This window comes from Saccoglossus kowalevskii, chromosome 18 (assembly GCF_978046115.1).
Source record: "Saccoglossus kowalevskii chromosome 18, keSacKowa6.1, whole genome shotgun sequence".
Taxonomy (NCBI): domain Eukaryota; kingdom Metazoa; phylum Hemichordata; class Enteropneusta; family Harrimaniidae; genus Saccoglossus; species Saccoglossus kowalevskii.
Window position 1 is genome coordinate 2,143,930 of NC_140658.1, and position 23,059 is coordinate 2,166,988.

The 23,059-nt window shown below is 34.2% G+C and overlaps 1 protein-coding gene across 1 annotated transcript; it reads left to right on the top strand.

Annotated features, from left to right (window-relative positions):
- Positions 1-3,856: 3,856 nt before the first annotated feature.
- LOC100377224 (uncharacterized) lies at positions 3,857-22,682 on the top strand. The gene is made up of 3 exons (XM_002733796.4): positions 3,857-4,075; positions 10,991-11,752; positions 19,219-22,682. Exons 1-3 carry the CDS (start codon positions 3,991-3,993, stop codon positions 19,500-19,502), a joined length of 1,131 nt encoding a protein of 376 aa, XP_002733842.2. The 5' UTR covers positions 3,857-3,990; the 3' UTR covers positions 19,503-22,682.
- The last annotated feature ends 377 nt before the right edge of the window (positions 22,683-23,059 follow it).

Sequence of the window (23,059 nt, forward strand, 5' to 3'; positions counted from 1 at the left end):
GAAACACACAACCTGTGCAATATCGAAGCTATGAGACAAGATATGTGACTAACACATCTGATGCCCATACACGGTCATGTGACATCATTAAATATGCATAAATGTAATAACTGAAGCATTGTTACAGACGGGAACATGCAACCTGTGCAATATCGAATCTATGGAACAAGAGATGTGACTAACTAATGTGATGACCATATATGGTCAGGTGACCTCATCAAATATGCATAAATGTTATATCTCAAGCACTGTTACAGATAGGAAAATGCAACCAATGCAATATTGAAGTTATTGCACAACAGAGCTGACAAAAACATCCGATGACCATATATAGTCATGGGACATCATTAAATATGCAAGATTGTAATACCTTAAGCACTGTTACAGACAGGAACATGCAACATGTTTAGTATGAAGGCCATGCAATTTCCTATAATATATTATTGTCAATGATGCTGATTTTGGAACGCTGCTAATAAGTCAGTGGGCTCGAAACCCGACATTGCTGCAACGCAGCTATATTTATTATTATTATTCTTCCGCCTAAATTTTTGGTCACGCTTTATGTCAACGCCGTTGGACCGATCAATTCAATACTTGCCACAATGGTAAAGCTATATGAGATCTGGTGCATATCCTAAGTTCAGACCCATAGGTCACATGACCAGGCCGCCATCTTGGATTAAAGGCGAAATTTTCAATGCCGAATTGCGCACCTTTCTGAGGGTCTGAGTGCTCCAATTTTTTTATGATAGTAGCAGTGCTACAAGGGCTACAAATCTCATCAAAAAAAACTTTAGCGGTCACGTGACTTTTTTTTTTAGAATTTTTTTAAATTTTGTTTTGCATCTCATTTGCATAATTTTCGACTAATCAACTAACCCTGCATAAGTTTGAAAGATCAGATGACATAGTATTTAATTCCAAAATATGAAGTCCAGGCGATAAGCCGTTTTTTAGAAGAAGATTTTAGAATGTTTTTTCATATTTTTTTGTTCTTTTATATGGTCACGTGACCTCATTTTATAGACATAATTGCAATATCTCAAGCACTGTTACAGATAAGGACATGTAACCAGTGCAATATTAAAGTGATGGTACAAGAAATTTTACTAACAAACAAGATGACCATATATGGTCATGTGATCTCATTAAATATGCATGAATGTAATATATCAAGCACTGTTACAGATAGGGACATGCAACCTGTGCAATATCGAAGCTATAAGACAAGAGATGTGACTAACTAATGTGATGACCATATATGGTCATGTGACTTCATCAAATATACATAAATGTAATAACTCAAGCACAGTTACAGACAGGAACATGCAACCAGTGCAATATTGAAGTGATGGTACATGAAATTTTACTAACAAACAAGATGACCATATATGGTCATGTGACCTCATTGAATATGCATAAATGTAATATATCAAGCACTGTAAGAGTTAGGGACATGCAACCTGTGCAATATCGAAGCTATGGGTCAAGAGATGTGACTAACTAATGTGATGACTATATATGATCATGTGACCTCATCAAATATGCATAAATGTAATAACTCAAGCACTGTTACAGACGGGAACATGCAACCTGTGCAATATCGAAGCTATGGGACAAGAGATGTGACTAACTAATGTGATGGCCATATATGGTCATGTGACCTCATCAAATATGCATAAATGTTATATTTGAAACACAGTAACAGATAGAAACACACAACCTGTGCAATATCGAAGCTATGAGACAAGATATGTGACTAACACATCTGATGCCCATACACGGTCATGTGACATAATTAAATATGCATAAATGTAATAACTCAAGCACTGTTACAGACGGGAACATGCAACCTGTGCAATATCGAATCTATGGAACAAGAGATGTGACTAACTAATGTGATGACCACATATGGTCATGTGACCTCATCAAATATGCATAAATGTTATATCTCAAGCACTGTTACAGATAGGAAAATGCAACCAATGCAATATTGAAGTTATTGCACAACAGAGCTGACAAAAACATCCGATGACCATATATGGTCATGGGACATCATTAAATATGCAAGATTGTAATACCTTATGCACTGTTACAGACTGGAACATGCAACATGTTTAGTATGAAGGCCATGCAATTTCCTTTAATATATTATTGTCAATGATGCTGATTTTGGAACGCTGCTAATAAGTCAGTGGGCTCGAAACCCGACATTGCTGCAACGCAGCTATATTTTTACTTTTATTTCTGTTATTTATTCATTTTGTTTTATTGTCAAAACCTCACAACGATCTGACCAACTTTCATAGAGTATCAAATCACATGATTTTGAATGTCTACTCTGAAAGCTCATTGGTTTGTGACCCTGGTCTGGTTTTTAACCTGTCTTGTGATTGGTGCATGACAAATTCTAAATAGGCCACGCCTCCAACTGTGTCAGTTTTGGTAAAACCATACACACCACTCTGAAGAGGTTAATTTTAGTTTTTCTGATATATTCAACTAAGGTAAGGCATTTGAAAGAGTAAGTAATAAGTCATCAAACTTGTTTATTCTAAATGAATTTTACTTTCTTTTAGTCTGTTTTTTCACGTTTTTTGGATTGCTGTACTTTCATCCATTGTCTATTTTTACACACTAGATACATAGACTGGGTACACATTGGATTATAGTTTCTGGGCTCCCTCTAATAGAATCACATTTTTTTTTTCAAAAAAAAATTCAAAACAAAGAATTTCTGTAACTAGATTCAGAACAAGTAATAACAATTTAACAATTGAAAAAGGAAGACACACCCAATCAAAAACACCATTAGAAAATAGGATTTGTAGACATTGTTCATTGCATGACATAGAAGATGAAATGCGCTTCCTTTTGATATGACTAAAAATACGAAACACATCAAAAAGAAACTCTCTCCTATATTATATTCTCACAAAAAACATCACTAATCTGCAGAAATTCATTTATTTAATAAAAACAAAAGTAGTGACAAAAATACAATTAATCTGTGAGGTGATTTTTTTCATAATTCTTTCATTTAAAGTAATGAACATTCTCTTTATTTTGTTTCTTTATATTCTAAATAGATTTTGAGAACAGTGATGCTTTCATATTGTACTCATTAAAAGACGATTTAATTTAATCTGTGAGTCCAATAGGATATAGGTAGTATATGACCTTTGGCATATCTATATCCTTCCTTGTTACCATGACAATCAGAATAAGGACAAATCATAGACAAAATGTTATAAAAACAATATACAATATACAATAGGAAAATTGACATTTCTTTTATTATAATATTATTAAACTAAAAATAATTTCTTTCAATGGAAATTAATAAAACATTATGTAATTATTAATTAATGGGGACTAACACTGATAACTAGATTAATTAAACTTACAAAAGTATATCGACCTTGGATACAATCCGTTACACGCACGATTTGAAAAGTGAGTTCAATAACCACAGACACTATACAAAAACACCTGGTATACTCACTGTTGTCAGTGTGGCTTTATTTAGTTCAGATGTGCGTCAACAACCCACTATTACATCATCAGCTTGGTCCATAAATTTAAAAACGCGTAGGTGTCAGGCACTGCTCATTTCTTTTCAAGACCCTTTAAGTCAATAATAACTAGTTTCTATATGAATCGAAGTTTCGGTTTTGCCGCATAAAAATGTACTGTTCCTGCGAATCAAACTAAATTATTACGTAATTATTCTACGTAAGTATAAATAATGCACTATTGACAGTTAACGTACTACATAATCGGTGGTCAGCCATGACACAATGATAATAACTTAATCGCTTTCACTAAGCTAGGTAACCCTACATTATTGGAGGAATGATTGAACGAACATGTTTGTCAATGAAGTCATCATGCTTGTCAACACACACGTTTGACTGAGGGAAACTGTGAATCTGGCCGATTTCTGTGTGAAATCTTGCACAAATCATCGAATGTAGGAGTCTGAAAATGTTAAAGTTGGAAGTGAAAGAAGATTCGGTGATATCTCCAATGAGCAAGTGGCCGAAAGATATCGGACAAAAGGATAAATCAGGTAAACGTGTGTACGTGTGATTGTATACGTTGATTACATAACACTATACCGCGCTGTGCTCATGCGAGTGGTGAACAATTAGTCTTTGTTAAAAAACACTCGTACTTAGTCGACTTTCGCGAAAGAAACGTTGCGAAATAGAAGACTTATACTATATATTTCTCAGCAAATATGAATATTGTTTTATATTAAACAAGAATAAAAACATTTGATTGAAAAAAAAATATCATTTTAAACAGTTGCTTAAAAAAATGGCTGACCCATTGTTTGACCTAACATGACCCCGGCCTACTTTAAAACGGTCAAGGATAGACACTTAAGGTCACCTGGATCACCTGAAACAAGGTTAACAGTACTCAAGTTTACAAAACGTTCTTACATTAATATTGTTTTAAAATACTTTGTTTTATTTATTTATTTGAAAGTGTTTCTTTGCTAATTTTATTTTATAATAAGTTCAATAACTGTAACTAATTGGGGTTTCTGTGTTGCTGCTGCTTTTATTGCCATGGTAACATATCATGGGCAGTGTACATTGGCATTATTCTGGCTTCAATGTTACCTGCTGTTTACAAGATTTCGATCTACTGACTAAATTTATTATGATTTATTTTGATAATTTAATAGAAATAATTTATTTTAAATATACTTCATATGCATATAATGAATTTAATGAAGGCATGAATTTGTTTCATATAAAAGATTTATAAATGTTTTATAAATTTCAAATGATAGTTGAAAACAGCCAGCCAATCACAAAATTGTTAGAGATGCATGGTAGTAAATCGGCCAATGACTGCGGGCCATTACTGAATGGTTTCTATAGTAATTGAAAGCATCCTTTTTGGCTGTTTTTTTTCAGCTGGTGCTTTTATGAAAAGGCATGGCCTACAAATATGTTATTTTTTCTCTCTATAACTATTGTGGTTATTGGAAAATGTTTATTTCCCATTCTGAAACTTGAAACAATAACATGGTATGGTCTTGGAAGATGATGAAGATGTGTCATTGGATGTGTACCGTAAAATCTGTATTAGAAGCCGCATCCCTAATAGAAGTCGCACCTATTCTTTTTGAATATCTGAGAACCAAAAATTCATCATTTCTCATATGTGTAGATGCTCTAATAGAAGCCGCATCCCCTCTGTTGCATTGTACCATTTTAATAGAAGCCGCGGTTTCTAATACAGTTTTTACAGTAATCTGATGTGTTAGACAGCATATTTTAATAGAATGTCATAGTCCATGTTAGTTGACCTTACTCCAGACCATTTATTATTTCACTGTGAAAATGTCTCCTGCCATGTGTATATTTCTGTTAAAGTGCCTATCTACACATTTATGTTTTTAGTTTCTTTTGCCCTGAAAAATAAAAGAAAAATGGTATAATAAGTCATCTTGGTGTAAACTTGAAAAAAAAAGATTCTGAGTTGTAGCCAATGCCTCCTTCCTGTTGCAGTCAACTGTTCCCTGCATTTCGGCTTCTTCCAAAATGAAACTATGACACCAAACGTAAGACAAAAAGTGGAAACCATGCAAGTGCCAATGCACTACTTACAGTAAGTAAATTGTAGTTGTAAAACTAGTTCTTGTACAAGTGTGAATTACTAGTATGCTAATAAATCATGATTTTGTTGTCTGGGAATTAATAGAATATTTGAAGATTCAATATGGAGTAATATTTCTGTTATTTTGTTTTATTTCCCAGCTGCCAAATATAATCAAACAATTGGTCTTTGTAAGCATTCTTTGTATTATTAAATTAAACTAAAATACAGTCAGTGCATCACTGAAAATCTGACAAAAGACAAAGGCATTTAAATATGCAGACTTGTTGCATTGACAGGACATACTGGAGACGCAATGAATATGTATGAGTGCATGTGTTCGTCATATGGCTTGAATCCTAAATAACAGATATATACCTGAAAATAAATTTCCCGTTGTTAAATAAAACCTGTGTGCTCATTTAAAATAAGAATTGACATGTATTTTATACGAACCCAAACACAATAAGAAAAATAAAATTAAATAACATAAAAGTACAAATGTGTACCAAAATTTTACCAGCATTAAAAATTCTAAATATATGAAACTAAAATTTAGCCATTCCATGTGTTCAAGAACTCATTATATGGTTTCCTCTACAGGCAGGGATATTTTAATTTTTAATTAATCAAGAATCCTACATATTTTTGCACAACAATGACCAATGTAGTAGTTTTGCTCTCAAATTCATGGTAAAAGAACGGGTACATGCCCTTTGGATTTTTTTATAAAAAAAAATTAATAAATAATGCCCTAATATTTACAATGGTCCAATACTGATGTCAAAAAATAATATTGTGTTATGATTTATTGATTTTCTTGTTTACTTGTTCACCATCCTTGAACAAAATCCTGGGGAGAACACTGCTAAATAATTATGTAGTTGATTTTTTGAAGGAATGAGTTTTTGTGGTAAATAAGATTCCAAAACTAATGAAAATATTCCTGGTTGCAGCATTTCAAATGTGTTTTATTTGACTTTTTTCCAAGACATGGCAACATTGTTAAATTTGTAGCAATATTTAGTCTGTAGCATTTACATTTCAAAAATGTTGTTTTATTTGATTTTGTAATTTGTTCAGATCTACTTTATTATTGCTGGATTGCTGGGATATCTTGGCTTTATAATACTGATATCATGGGACAAATTCATTTGTTCTACCCCATATATACACAGATTGTTTCATTTAATTTTTCGATAATATATATATTGTAAAATTCTTTTTTACAGTATTATTTGCATGTGTAAGAATTCTCAGAATAATCATTAACTCATTAATATTCATTGTTAGCTCATTAATATTAATGATCGATTTAACAAACAGTCAGTTAGCATCCTGAATTGGAACAGCTACACCTCCATAATTCTGGTGCTTTTAATACATATATTCAAAAGAAACATTTATATTTGGATTATATGTAAAGTTCATGTTAATAAAAAGGTATACCTAATAATAACAAATTTAAGTGTAACTCAATTGGAGAATTCTGTGGAAGTGTACTTCAATCTAGGCATTCTGTTAAAATGTAACTTAATCTGTGAAATTGCAACTCAATCGAGGAACTCTGTGGAAATGTAACTCAATCGAGGCATTCTGTGGAAATGTAACTCAATCGAAGCATACTGTGAAAGTGTAACTCAATTGAGGAATTCTGTGGAAGTGTAACTCAATCGAGGCATTCTGTGGAAGTGTAAATCAATTGAAGCATACTGTGGAAGTGTAACTCAATTGAGGAATTCTGTGGAAGTGTAACTCAATCGAGGCATTCTGTGGAAGTGTAACTCAATTGAGGAATTCTGTGGAAGTGTAACTCAATTGAGAAATTCTGTGGAAGTGTAACTCAATTGAGAAATTCTGTGGAAGTGTAACTCAATTGAGGAATTCTGTGGAAGTGTAACTCAATTGAGGAATTCTGTGGAAGTGTAACTCAATTGAGGAATTCTGTGGAAGTGTAACTCAATTGAGGAATTCTGTGGAAGTGTAACTCACATGAGGAATTCTGTGGAAGTGTAACTCAATTGAGGAATTCTGTGGAAGTGTAACTCAATTGAGGAATTCTGTGGAAGTGTAACTCAATTGAGGAATTCTGTGGAAGTGTAACTCACATGAGGAATTCTGTGGAAGTGTACTTGAATCGAGGCATTCTGTTAAAATGTAACTCATTCTGTGGAAATGTAACTTAAGGTAGCGAGAAGGGGTTTGTGACATTTTTGAATAAATCATTCTCTGTCTGTTGTCTTGTTCAGAAGAGTAATTTAGCTTGTATATTTCAAAAGACTAAGTATAGAGGTACAAGTTCGCACAATCTGGACAGTCATTGTTTACATAAATATCACGTGACATCAAAAATGGCGAATCTTGTAAAAATGACTAAGTCCTCGATTGCGAGAGCACACTGCGGAATTTCCTGGTGAGATTTACGTCATGCATTGTCCGTAATCAAGTCCATTGAAATGTGTCTCCGATAATCAAAAGACCTATTATTCCGATTTCTATGCAGGTTTGTTTTTTTGTCCTCAAATTATTTCATATTTGGCACCTTTAACAGACTATTATTCTGTGACAAAACATTTTCTTTAAAAACCCAGACATATTTCGCACCATCATTATCTTTTGAACGATAACTGCGAGTTTGAATGTCCTAGTTCGAACACACTTGATTTGGCGGCGGTCCCAATGAGTCGTACTCAATCGAAACTTCAATTCGAGAAAAACGCGAAAAACAGTCTTGGTTAATAAAACACTGTAGATTTGCTGCATTATTATAAATATACACTAAAAATGGCCAAACAAATTAACCACTGATATCATAGAACTCATAAAGAGTGTCAGATAATGAATAATTTCAAGCTCGAGCGTGAAAAATGAAGAAAACTCCAGGAACGTTCGGGTTTCCATTGTTATGCAAACGAACAACGAGGGATAATCCTCTGACAAACATTACTGTCCCACTGTACACGCTGACAGTTTACAAACAAGATAATCCTTCAAGTGTCTCTGATAAGTGATCTAATAAAACGGTTTTCATGGTGAAACAAAATGGCCGATGTTTGAAAAAAAAATTGCTGTGTCAGAGTGCGACACTGAGTGGCAGATTTTTCTTTGCCTCATCTGTCAACGCTTTCTTTCTTTTCTTCGCCAATGGTTAGAAAACATGGTATTAGTAAAATAGAATATTGACTTGGAAAATAACACGATTTAAAAGAAAGTTGCGCAAATTTACAGTACTCATTTCGCACTACCTCCCGCCCGCTCCCGCTTTCCAATCACCTTTTTTCTCGCTTTTTTGACTGCTTGTTGAATTTTACAATTTCCGCTTTATTTTCGACCGCGCAAACCCCGAAATATCACCGCTCGCTCGCACGCATTTAAAATTCGGACTAACAGAAAAATTTCCGAGGTTCACATTGTCTTATAATTGTCTTTATGGTTTTTATAGATGTTGAACAGCTGACAAAGTTCAAATACTTTTTGTTTTAACTATCTATAATTATATGCACGCAACCTGACCCTTTGGCCTTGATTTGGCTTGGACTGAATATTTTATTTTAAACAATATTCTGACGTGAAATACAAAATGTATTTCAACACAAGTACGACATGGTTGTCTGGGTTTTCTTTCCTGATTATTGAGTCTTCGCGATGTGTTCCGAGGTGAAGACATGCTGAAGGACCATGAAGCTAAATGGCAGTTCCATGCATGGGCTGACGGAAAGAAAATATTTCTAAGCCTAAAATAAAACCTCGTCTTTCGTTGATAATTTCGATTGTTTGGAATGTCTGTACACCGTGTCCCAATAATTTGTTTGGAATGTCGATCCCCGTTGGTTTCTCCCACTCTATGATAGAGCACAGTCCCTCCACTGTGAATAGAGGGAAGTTGTGCAACCAAATTTGCCAAGTTCGCAGTTTTTCGCCGATAAAAAATAACTAAGGCAAAAACTCACGACATTTTTGTAATAAAGACATTATTTTCTATTAATAATCCGCCCAAAATAGGAACATTTCTACTAATTCTTGTGTTTTTTCAACGTTTTTCAACGTGAAGAGCATCGCCAGGCGATGGACGCGGGGTTCTTTGGCAACGACCGCAAACGTTTTCGTATCCAGCCATTGGTTGGCCACACAGAGGTCAAAATACGCGTTCTGTTTTTATGCGTTAAGTTTGGCTCTTCCGTTTCACCGCCTCCGGAATGTTCTACTTTCGCAGCCGTGAGAATCTTGAGTTTTGAAATTGTTCATCGACAGGCCACCAAATATTTATGGCTATAACTAAATTTTTAAGCCCAATAAATTATTCATACATGTCAAGCTCTGTTCGAATTTTTCAGGGCATGTGGCCGTTTTTAGTCGAAAATATTTTTGTGGGAACAATTTTACGTATACGTATACGGTTTAGACCGAAGTCATTCAATGATCGTGACTTAATTTTAAAAATTGAATGTCAAATTTTACCAGACATGGACCGACGTGGATTCGGTATCGTTATTTTTGGAATTAATCATTAACATTTCCTCGTTTCTCTGCTCTATCAAAATGAGTTACTAGTACCTATGTTTTTTTCACGTAACTGTCTCATTCACGATACAAGTGTCATACAACTATATTAGATTTGAAGTGCCGTTCAGAATTTAATAATAGTTAATACTAGTTACTAGTTGTATGTTCACACTTTACTATCAAAACCACCATTTCGACCACTCCTGCGCCAGTGATCAGTGTTTGGACGAGCGGTCAGTGTTTTCAATGAGCGAGCGAGCCCCCCCCCCCCCCCCCCCCCAAAAAAAAAACTCGATTAAAATGCGGTCGGTTTCCGGTCGGACAAGACCGCATGGTCGGAAATTAAGTGTTAAGCGTTCGATGTAAAAGCGGAAGGTTGGGCGAAATGGGTACTGTATGACCATGTTTCTCCGACGAAGTCTCGACTGACAATAATGCTGACAATGAACGTTAGATAAACACGCATTGTTTGCGACTGGAAGCTTATCACCCGTTATATCAGAATCGTCAACAACAGAGTATACAGATAAGATGTTATCATTTAAACCCTTCCAAAGATAAACAACATGCAAATATCCACGAAACGGCAGTTGTAGTCTTTTCTGCTAGTGTTTTAAAACACTGATTTGAGCGACATTATTTCGCAATTTCGATCTTTTGTAAACCTGGGATGATGTATCAAGGTCGTTTTATCAACTTTTGAAAAATCAAGAAAAAAGTGAAAATTTCCCTTCTCGCTACCTTAATTGAATTCTGGGGAAATGTAACTCATCATGTGGAAGTGTAACACATTTGAGGCATCCTGTGGAAATGCATCTCTTAAAACTTGACGCATTTATAACCAATATTCTTTATTTTGTTGCAGGTAAAGAACTGCCCAAGTCTGAAAATATTACCATTCCAGCAATTAACCAAAATATGAAACAAAATACAGAAAATACCCACGAGTTAGGTACTCTCATGCAACAAGATAACAGTACACCTCAGCTAGGGGGTGAAAAGACCCCTCAGCAAGATAACAAAATACCCAGTAGGATATCAAGAAGAAAGGGAAAAGTGCCACCCAGAAAGAAACTTAAAACTGATATTCCTGAAGAATCCTCAGATGATGATTCTGAATGTGGCAGATTAGCTATCCATTTAGAGGAAGATATGAACCACAAAGAAAGCACAATAATAAAACAGGAGCCAATGATTCAAGACGAAAGATGTTATGGTATAATGCCAACATCCTCACTAACCAATGGACCAAATTATCGCTCTGTGCAATCAGAGAAAACTTACACCAATGAATTGCCAGACAAGGAATACTCAGTGGAAACCAATCAACCTCAGACTACCAGATTACAGACAACTTATCCATTACAGAATGGTCTAATAACTCCTAACCTTGTACCAGTGAATCCCGCTATCTTACAAGATGGCCGACAGGTTTTGATCGCTGCTCTGCCTGGTAACGTGTCTGGTATAGCTGCAGCTGGATCTATTCCGTATATTTCGTCAGTGCCTCAGGTAGAAGGAGGAAACCCGCTAAACCTGATTGCAGCAACTGCAGCACTGGCATCCAGAGTTCATGTTGTTGATTCTCCGCAGAGTGCCGATGACAGCATATCAAATGAAGATATAGGTAAGTTGTGTAGTAAATGTGTATTCTCACGGTGTTGCTGTTGAACAGGGTTATATTGATGGTTTAAAATGTGAGTGGGGTTCTATTTTCATATTTCAGCCAATAATATATTTTGTAACAATGCATATTTGACACAAATTCAATTTGGTACTTCAAAATGATAAAACAAAGTATAAATCAGTTTTTTTTGTATGTTGAGAAAAAATGGTAAATCAGACGAATGTTAATGATTCCTTAATTCTCAGTAACAAAGATCTCCAATCATTGTGATTTTCAACCATCAATTTATGATCAGTTATATTCACTCAAGTAAATTTTGTCTATTATACAACAAATGTATTGCAATGTTTTTTTCAGAGAATGCCCTTTACAGTGATGTCCCTCATGAATTGTGTCCATTTACAAATCTTGATTTCATTTTGAAGTCAACCAAATCAACATGTCTGTGACTTTCTCAATTTTGTAAAGAATGAAACTATTGTAAAATTCCTAATTGAGACCGCGGCTTTAATTAAAATTCATTTTTTTTAATGGATGAATTCAGATGCGTGAAGTCTTGGTGCGGCTTTAATTTACAGCATTCACTTCGGTAACAGTGGGAACTTGTTTCAGAAAACAAAGGCCTGAAAGGATAATGATATGCTAATGAGATGCACGACACCCGATTGCAACTTTGTTGCAATTCTAAGCAAACTTTCAGATTTTCACACACAGACAAACACAAACAAAAATTCATACTGTACAACATACTACACAATAAATAATATCTGCAAATAGATTTGTACGCATTTGCAGATTACTGCACAATCTCGTGAATAGACGTTACTCTAATTCATTAGTACGGGTATCTTCCATGCTCTAATTTAGATATTGGGGAAGAGTTCAAATCCTACGTAACAAAATATTGAAAAATTACAGTCAATAAAAAAAAACTGTTCACATGATAACAAAAAAATACTCAGTATATTTAATGTACCGTAAAAACTCCAAAATTTCGACCGATTTTTAAATAATTTGTGTTAGAAATGTGATGTGTTTTTAGAGTCAAAATTAAGGTGCATTTTTGGACGGTCGAATTTTTCAGAATAGAAATCAGCAAATGAAAAAATGGGGATGATAGACAGTGTGCTTCGTTAGTTTTTAAAAAAATGCAATGTCCGTCAATTGACGTAAACTTCCCCATGTTTCACGGTAAAAGCAAAGGTCGTGGCCGAGTTGTACGCCAAACAACTCAAAATCAAAACAAAGTCATCAATCAGTGAGTATTATGACAAGGAAAACAAAACATCAAGACGCGGAGGAGAGGTCAGCACAAAATTAGGTCAAAAGACAAAGCTGTCTCGCACTACCTAGGAAAACTTGCGAATGTTCGAAGTACAGGTACCCATTGGACAAAAGATACATGGAAGTTTAGCAAACTATCTCCCCGACCCAGTGCAATGTATCCGGTTAGAATCAAAGCTCACGTGTCCCTTATTTGAGGGACCAGATTCTGCCGTAAATTCACCCTTGGATTAAAAAAATAAAATGGGACTTTTAAGGTGTATTTTGGCGTCATTTTTCGGAGATTTCAATCATTCCTGCCGGCTAAAATAGAGTCTAAGTTTTACCGTAGTCATTGACGTCTATTCAAGAGTACACGTGTATGATTTTTATCGTGACTAGCGTGAGCGGGTAAGCTTCGTTTCGAGAATGAGCTGTTATCACTGTGAACAATGTTAAATTATTCTTCAGATGCCCAGTTTATTTTTTAAAAACAACTAATTTTTTGATTTAAAAAAAAAAACATGCCGTTTTCGCATCAAAATCCAAGCCAAAAGATCGTACTACAACATCAATCTCTTCCGCATTGCGTTCAATAACATTAACATATTTAAATAAGCTATGGTAATTTGAACACGTTTGCATCATCCAGCTTTTTGATTGGTTAATTAGCGATTTGACCTATTTGACCTAAGAGAACATGGCGGATATCCTACAGCATCAAACGTTTATACGAGACCGGAATCATTCGCGTACGACGAAACTAAGTTGACTTTTATTTGTATTTCATAACAATTCAACAAATTTATTTTGTGTACATTATTATAATCACTACTGAGTAATAATCAACAATTCAGAAACGCAGCATGCCGAGATTTTTGTGTTCGTTTTTATTTGAAACTTCGTTTATTTAGAATATATTTTCGTTACCAATAAAATAAAAATCTCTCAGTCAATCAGAAACCCGGATTCATGCCTTCGGGGAAAGTCCCGTTTGAACGCTCACATCGTTTTTTTTTTTCGTTTGGGGGAAAACCAAAACTGGTCGCAATTTTCGAATAAAAACGAGTCAGCAATTTTCAGGGTACTCGAAATTTTGGAGGCAATTAAAATACCGAAACCCGACAAATAATCAGGCGATCGAATTTTTAGAGGGGTCGAAATTTTTGAGTTTTTACGGTAATATGCATTTATTTTCTTAATACGAAATATATATTCTAAAAGAATTTTAAAGTAAAAACAAACACTAATGCGTTGCTTAGTATCAAACGGTGGTGCTATGCAGCCTGTCTTGCAGCGTTTCACAAGTGAATAACTTACTTGTTTTCAAATTTTTGCAATTGATGATTATTACTCAGTAGTGATTACAATAACGTACAAAAAATAAATTTATTGAATTGTTATGAAATGCATGTAAAATTCAATTTAGTTTCACCGCAAGCAAATGATTTCGGTCACATGTAAACGCTTGATCCGATATGATATCCGCCATGTTTGTCCAAGCCCATTCGTGACTTGAAACTGCTCTTTGACCTGATAGGTCAAGTCACTAATTAACCAATCGAAACGCTGGATAGTGCCAATGTGTTTGAATTACCATAGCTCATTTAAATATGTTAATGTCAGTTCAGCGACTTTGAAGTGACTGCAACACCGAAGAGATTTACCGTTGTTGTAGTCAGATTGTTTGGCTTTGATTTTGATTGGAAAACGTCATGATTTTTTTTTTTAATCAAGAAAATCGTTGTTTTCGAAAAATATGGTGAGCATTGAAGAAGAATTTAACACTTTTTACGATGACCCACAATAAACATTGTACTCTTGAATAGGCATCAGTGACTACGGAAAACCTAAATTAGACTCTAATCTAGGCGTCAGGAAAGATTGAAATGTTCGAAAAATTATGCCTTAATTATAATTAAATGGTATATCTTTTTCTGAAATATGTGGTGGCTGTTTGGTTTGTGAAAGTTTGGGCTGCCGCATTTAGGATGTACCGTAAAAATCATATTTGAGACGGCAGCTTTAATAGAAGCTGCACCCCTAACTTGAAAGATTGTTTCATGTTGAAATTGACAAGTTTTGATCCCAGGAAAATGGCTGTCTGGCGGCCATTTTGTTTTAATGATTGGGCTTCTAGAGCCGTATCTCTTATAAATGCTTTGACTCATTATATACAAATTTTATATATTTCTTGTACATCATGTTATATTTATACATGTATTCAAAATGGATGATTTTGAATGCTGTTCCAGAGCAATTTCTCTCAATATGAACAAGTATCAATCATTTTACTGTTAAAAAATCATATTCCTGACATGGTTATATTCCAGCTATATTACTATAAACAAAACTATATATCTTAAATTTGATAACAAACAGGGACTGTGCCATGCATGGCTTGTTTTCTTAGATATTGCCAGGGCTGATCAAGTTCAAACTTCACGCACACATTAGACATCATGTTCAACAAACTGGCTGGCTGCAATTCCACAAATTTTTTTCTCAATATTTCCATTCACATTTCAAGTTCATAGAATAGAATAAAATGCTATGTTTAATTCATACAAATCCGTACAAGCATCATGTAACATGGCGTCACAGTTCAACTGATACAGTGTGTCATAGGATTTAAAGCTGTGTTCAGAATTTAATAATTAGCTTCACCTAATTTTCTAGACATTTAACACTTCTTTTGTCCTTCAAACGTCACCTTTAACACAATAATTTTGATCATTCATTGAACACACATGTGTCTGCAGTCAGTGTTTGAGTGAGAGGATGATATTTTCAAGGAGCAAACAAGTGAAAAAGAGCAATAAATAATTTTTATCAGTTTACGGTCAAAGGTTATAAATAAAAAAATCATTCTCTCAGTGTTTTGCAACAACGACTTTAATGCTTTACCTGTAATCCTTTGCTAGAGAATTAAACTGGTAAACTACATATACTATACCATGCATTTCTATGGGCTTTACACGAGCTGCTGTGAAACACCGGGCTAAGAGTCTGTGAAAACGGCTAAATTCGAGAAAACAGTACAAACTCAATCAACTTTGAAGTAATCCTAAACAACCAATTTTATATATGTTACACACACACGGGTAATCTTGTTACATTGTTCAGGGAGAGTCTCAACAACCATCCCAAAGTACCGTTTTCTGAGAGTTTTCGGCCTTTGTTTTCTCTGCCAGGCGATGGAAATGCTTGGATGTTCGCCCCTGTAAATACTGAACTACTCCACATATTTCATTCCCCAGACTTTCGGTCTACACTGAAATGTCTATGGTATTTTCACAGAGGCCTTTGGTTTTTATTCTCATGGAAAAATAAACAAATTAGACCTGAGATACTGTTGACAATCTAATATTTTCATTGCACATATACATGTAGATGTAACTCACTTTATCTCAGCCAACTACAACACTTGATTATAGTGTACTTTATTCTGTGAATTACATTGTAGTCATACACAGTTAGAAAAGTAAGTTCATTCAAATCTAGGTCAGGTTTTATGAGTTTAAATGTTACATTTACTGTACTTGATAAAGTAGTAGTTTATTGATTATGCAACTACTGCTTGGCATTCATTGAGTACATGATTTACAATCTACAGTCAAACTGACATTGTAGTGGCCTCTAAAGAGAATGAATATTGTTTTTAGTAAAATGCTTATGAATAAGGTAAGTTTTTTTTCAAATAAAATATTAGACACAACCATATTCAGTTGTGTAAAAAAATGCTGCAATTTTTTTAGTGTTTTTTCAATTAATTACTGTAGGTTCTCAGGAGTATAGAAATAGAATCGTTTTTCTGTATGCGAAATGAAAAAAAAAAAATTCTTTTCTCTCCTAGTCTCTCCCAAAAATGTAATACATTTTTGTTTAGCAAATTCTTCCATCATACCAATTATCAGCTTTCATTATAAATTAGTTAAAATATCGTCCAATGACAAAAATTTATTTTTCAGGCTTATTTATAATATTCAAACGTTGTTAATATTCTAGTTGCTGACTAACTCAGAGAATTAAAATGACAGTAATTGATATGGCACTTACCAATCCTAGACTAATGCGTGTAAGTGCATATGCAGTTTACAGCCGCCGTTTTGGGTAAAAATATAACAATTATTTTTCAACATAAAGCTTTCCGTCACTATACAATAATGTTTGTTTTTTTGCAGTCTTAAATTCTCTTTGCCCACATGCATACTGATGATGTTTCGTGTTGGTATCATCACATATAGTTGGTGATATTTCACGCTAAACAGTAATCAGTAATTGCAAACATTCGAGTTACTACTTGTAATGAAATATGAAAAACACTGTACTTGTAACTTTAAAAATACATCATACTGACAATGCACAAGTTATTGCCAATCTATCCCCGCTCTGGAAACAGCTATTGTCTAAGGTGTGAATTACCCGCTGTGCTCCGACTGCGCTGCGTATGACTTTCCACGAAGCATAGCCTCTTGATAGCAGAGCATTGTATTCAGTGTTCTCTCCAGGAATTTAAACCACTGTGGTGGGTTAATTTGCATACCATTTACATAATAATAGAGATTGACCAAAGCACATTTACACCCACACGAGAAACAACATATATTTTAAAAACAAAGTGGCAGATATTTATTTGCTTTATACATGTATGTGTTATAAATACTATTCTTTTGGACACTTTTGTAATATTAATGAGCTTGGTCACAGTGCAAATATGTTTTAGAAGAGTTTGAATTTAAAAATGAAACATTGCAAATGCAAATGCTGCAGACTAACAAATAAATTGTAAAAGGTTAAATGAAACGTTTCAGCCAAGAATATGTTCACGACTTTCATGATCTTATTTACTACAAAAACATTCTCTTTCAAAAAATTGCTGTTCATTATTTGTACCATCAGCTTCTACAACGTTTACACAAATAAAACTTCCAAACGATCATCAAAGTCACAACGTGACGTGACATAACTCACTTCGCAATTTCATACACCGGTTATACCAATAATTCCTCTTACTCAGTCATGCCATGCAAAAAATGTTACTTCTTTTTTTATATGAAATAAACGTAAAATTTGAATTAGTTTTATCAGGAGCAATTATTTTTTATCACTCGATCGCTTTGGTGAAAAACACAGACCGCCATGATGGTTGTGATGCATTAGTTGACCGCCATATGTCCTTTGACCTGATGGGTAAAAAACGCCCTTAACCAATCAGAATGCCGCATGGTAATGCGGGTAGAACCCGAAGTTTTCCGAATGGTAGTCATCATAAAAATTATGTAGCATGATGTGTTGGTATAGATTTCAGATGAAAACTGCATGATGGTTTTCAAAAGAGGTGATTACCAATTTTCAAAAAGGTAAATGAAGTCTTGAAAGAAAGGTTTTTACATGATTGGGGATGATAAAATTGGGGTGGAATTTATTTTGAAAGAATTTTAATCTAAAGACTGCGTCGATCATCAAGGTATTTACTTACAAACACAGAGGTGCTAATTTTACAAAATTGACTTGTATTGTTTATAAGCCGCTACCACACTGTGCGAATATGTCTATTATTCACAAATTGTGATTCCACGACTGGCAGGATGAGTGTCAGTCGGTACATAATTATAATTACAATCGGACAATAGTCCTGGTCGAAAGCGTTCTCGCGCTGGTCGTTAATTTTGAGTGCCGGTTGGGGCCGATCAGTCAGACCATTTTGTTTTTGATTTACTGAACTTTACTTTAATTTACTGGCTCCTTTTATAGTAAGGAAACTGCATTCAACCATAATATGTTTTTTGTGATGTGGTTATTTGTTCTCTCGGATGTTCACATCTTGATGAATCATGGTAATATGTTCTGTTGTGTTTGTGTCTGTGATGTTAGTGTACACTCAGCTTCATGGCTAATTGTTGTCCAAGGTGTGAACGGTTTATTTACCTGCAACCAGCCCTGGGACAATAGACTGCCAAGCATTTCCTGACTGGGGATAGAGCGACTGTGTTATAATGAAACAATTCCTTCTGGCAGATTTGGACTGATGGGGCTTATTGTCCTGCTTATCACTTGTCTGTTTATCTGTTTGTCTGAGGACATTCAGTTGTTTCACAAATCGTTTATTATGATGAAAGAAAATATGTTAAACATTCTTTGAAATCAGTATACAAGTGTTACTATGGTAATATAAATATACATTTGATTTATTTCAACAGATGAAAATTCATGCCTTTCTAAAAAAGAGAGGGCTGAGAAACAACCTGTTCCAGATGAGCAGAAAGATCATCGCTATTTTGAAAGGAGAAGACGTAACAATGCTGCAGCAAAACGATCACGAGATGCCAGGAGATTGCGAGAAGAGGAAATGTCGCTACGAATCTCACAGTTAGAACATGAGAATTCATTTCTGCGATCTCAGCTTGCTGCTATGAGAGAAAAAGCCGAGTCCTTGAGGAAGAATCTTGTTGTTGATGACGATGTCAATTCTACAACAACGTAACGGATGGATAGGGGTGCTGATAATGTTACTGAAAACACAAATGCATTTATATTTTCTCAGCATTATGTTTTAGAACCTGATCAATCTAGGAATATCTATTTTATATTTTGCATAAGTATATTCTAACATGGAGTGGGGACCATATTCATTGTTTGACATAACGTTGCCTTCATTATGACTCCATTCTATGTGGTCATAAACTTGGCAGTCATACCTTACAGTGCATCAATAGGTGATTTTCTATTGACTGTGAGATCTTGCATAATGCTGGTGCAGAATTGAATGATTTGATTTTGTACCTGTATTACTTCTTGTTTAAAGTTCAATGTCAAATTGCTAATCTTTTAATGAACAATATGGTGTTTGGATACCATTACTTGGTCAAAATTGACCATCATCAAATGTATACAGCAAATTATTTACCTTAGAGCCCCCCCCCCCCCCTAAATAGTTTAATCCCATGCAGCGTTTTTACGTCACAAGGACCTTAGTTTTTATGTTTGATTTCATGCATAATGTAGGATTTCACAGTGAACAGAAAATGGTCTATTATGAAGTTGATTACATCCTCATATTGAGATTGGGCTTCGTTATTTTTATCTGTAGTTGACTTAGAGAACACACACTGCTCAAGCATATGTAGAAAGCATGCATTTTATCAATATGCATATGATCAGTGCTAGCATATGTGTTCTTAACATAATAATACATATTTTTTAACTTAAAGGGTTTGAGACCACACAAATTTCACTCCATATGTTATGAATGACATATGCCACTCTGGGCCTCAATGTGTTTTCTTTTAATTGAGAAAATCAACATTCCATCATTTATATCCACTTTATCTTTACTGCATCACTGCTACTTTTATTATATTCAGACTTGATAACAAAGAGTATTTACTGTCTGTATGATGTCTAGCCTGGATACTGTTACCTCCACACAACAATTCTGGAACTTTTGCTGATGTCTGGTACAGTACCAGACTGTCAGTGATTGTCTTTACTCTGGTACAGTACCAGACTGTCAGTGATTGTCTTTATTCTGATACAGTACCAGACTGTCAGTGATTGTCTTTACTCTGGTACAGTACCAGACTGTCAGTGATTGTCTTTACTCTGGTACAGTACCAGACTGTCAGTGATTCTCTTTACTCTGGTACAGTTCCAGACTGTCAGTGATTGTCTTTACTCTGGTATAGTACCAGACTAACAGTGAATATTGTCACATTTGTACAGAACCAGACTGACAGTGAGTGTTTACACTCTGGTACAGTCATGCCAGACTTGATGGAAAGTAGTTCTTTTCAGTTTGGCATGATTCCTAGATTGGAAATGACAGTTATATGCACACATTTACTTAACATGGTGCTCTTCACCTGTTTGACATGTACAATGGTGAATATTTGAGAATCTCTCAAATCAAGGTAATTATAAATCATCTGGTAAATTTTATCTCATATCTTTATCTCTATATTCTCTTTATCTGCTCACCTCATCTCTCAGGAACATACATTGTATTATCTTGCTATGCCTTATTTAATAATAAGTCAATTGCGTGTATTTGAGAAATTATAAATGACTAACTGTAATTTTGTATTTCTTACCAACTTTACTAAACTTAATTAATAACCTATTGTTTATTGATATATTGTCTGTAGTGCAAGTTGTTGCAAATATTGCAAATTTTATCTCTTTTTTTTTTAATGCTTGCTATTTCAATTTGATGAATGCTTACTTAACTACTGTAAAATACTTTATTTTAGCTTGAATTAATTTTCGCTGACAAGACTTTGGGTGTTTGAATGTCAAATATAGGGAAAAAGGTATATTTGCTGGATTTTATCATTCCTTCAGCAAAAATTAATTCCAAGTGAAAATAAAGTATTTTACAGTATTTAATAATTCTTACAGTATTGGATTTACTACATGCCTTCACTCTAATCTAAATACCACATGTATATCAGCTGTGAAGCGCATAATGACAATGTTTGGGCCGTTGTGTGAGAGCGCACACACACCAGGCTGCTGTATATGTAAACGATATAATGTACAATCGTACAGTGGATCTCTGTATACTTCTTTCACATGCATGTTGTATGCATGCAAATACAATTAGAACATAGAATAATTGATTATTAGATAGTTATATATCTCTCTACTAATTAGAATAATAATATTAGAATTTAATAATATTGTAGATAATATTACGTAGAACCGCCTTTGTTTAAACATTCATTGTATTTTCTATGGAATGGTTGCAATTTTGGCAAGGTGCTTAGTTTTATGCATCGTAGTTATGAAATAGTTAAAAATATATGTCATTATCAGGTTATTAATTATTATCTACCTCAACTATGGATAATATTTATGTTTCTGGGGTTGCTATTCTATGGAAATCTGAATTCTGGTTGCTATGATACCGTTATTGGTGACATCTGTAAAGAATTTTCTCTTCACTAACTTGACTGTGTGTGACACAACTATTAAATTGCGTAATTTATAAAAAAAAAAAATAGTAACCATATTTCTAGTAACATTTTAATAAATATAAATAATAATTTTTCATTATTTTTCCTGAAATACGTATTTAGAAATGTCTTAGAATTAGTCAACAACATCTGCACCTCATTGGCTAATAACATATCCCGTTTTATCTTAATGTAACACTCTTTTACAACCATGCACGTTGTTATTATGTTTAATTTGAACATAAATCTTTTACATTACTAACAATTGCGGTGATGGAAATATACCTCAGAACAGACAGATGTTAGCGTAAACCATGCATTTTATAACCCTTGATATATTTTAAGATATTTTTTTAAAACTGTATAGAGAAAGAACAAAAATTGTGTTTGTTATTTTATATAATTCTCAAGGTTACAGGATGAATGGTGGCATATTGGTGTGGTGGTACATGTATATTGGATTAATTTGGTTCCTTTGTTAAATAATTTTATTTGATTATATTTTTCTCTACCACAACACTGGAATGCTATGTTTAAAGCTGCTATGTTTTTATCATGTTTAAATTTGCTAATTTTAGATATAACATAGAATTATTTTATTTTAATCTCACAGAATATTTGCATATTATATTTTATGTTAGGCTGCTTTTCACAGTACTATTTATAATCTCTAAAGTGAATCTCGTAGGAAAATAAATATTATATATGTATTAAGTGTGTTTATTATCTGCCATCCCCACTACTGGTAAACTGTGTTAATTTAAATACAACATATAAGTTTGTTTTCAAAGTCAACTTCACAACGACCAACTGATGGTTTAAAAGGATCCCATACACCAGAAATTATATTCTTATGATGTTCAATTAGTTTTTCATTCAGTTAAATTTAACAGCCATTTAAAATGTTTTGTGGACATGTCTCAGTCAGGGTTATATTTGTCAGGTTAACACTATTAGGGTAGTTCTCAGATTAACACCGTCAGGCTAGTCCACAGGTTAACACTGTCAGGGTAGTCCTCTGGTTAACACTGTCAGGGTAGTCCTCTGGTTAACACTGTCAGGGTAGTCCTCTGGTTAACACTGTCAG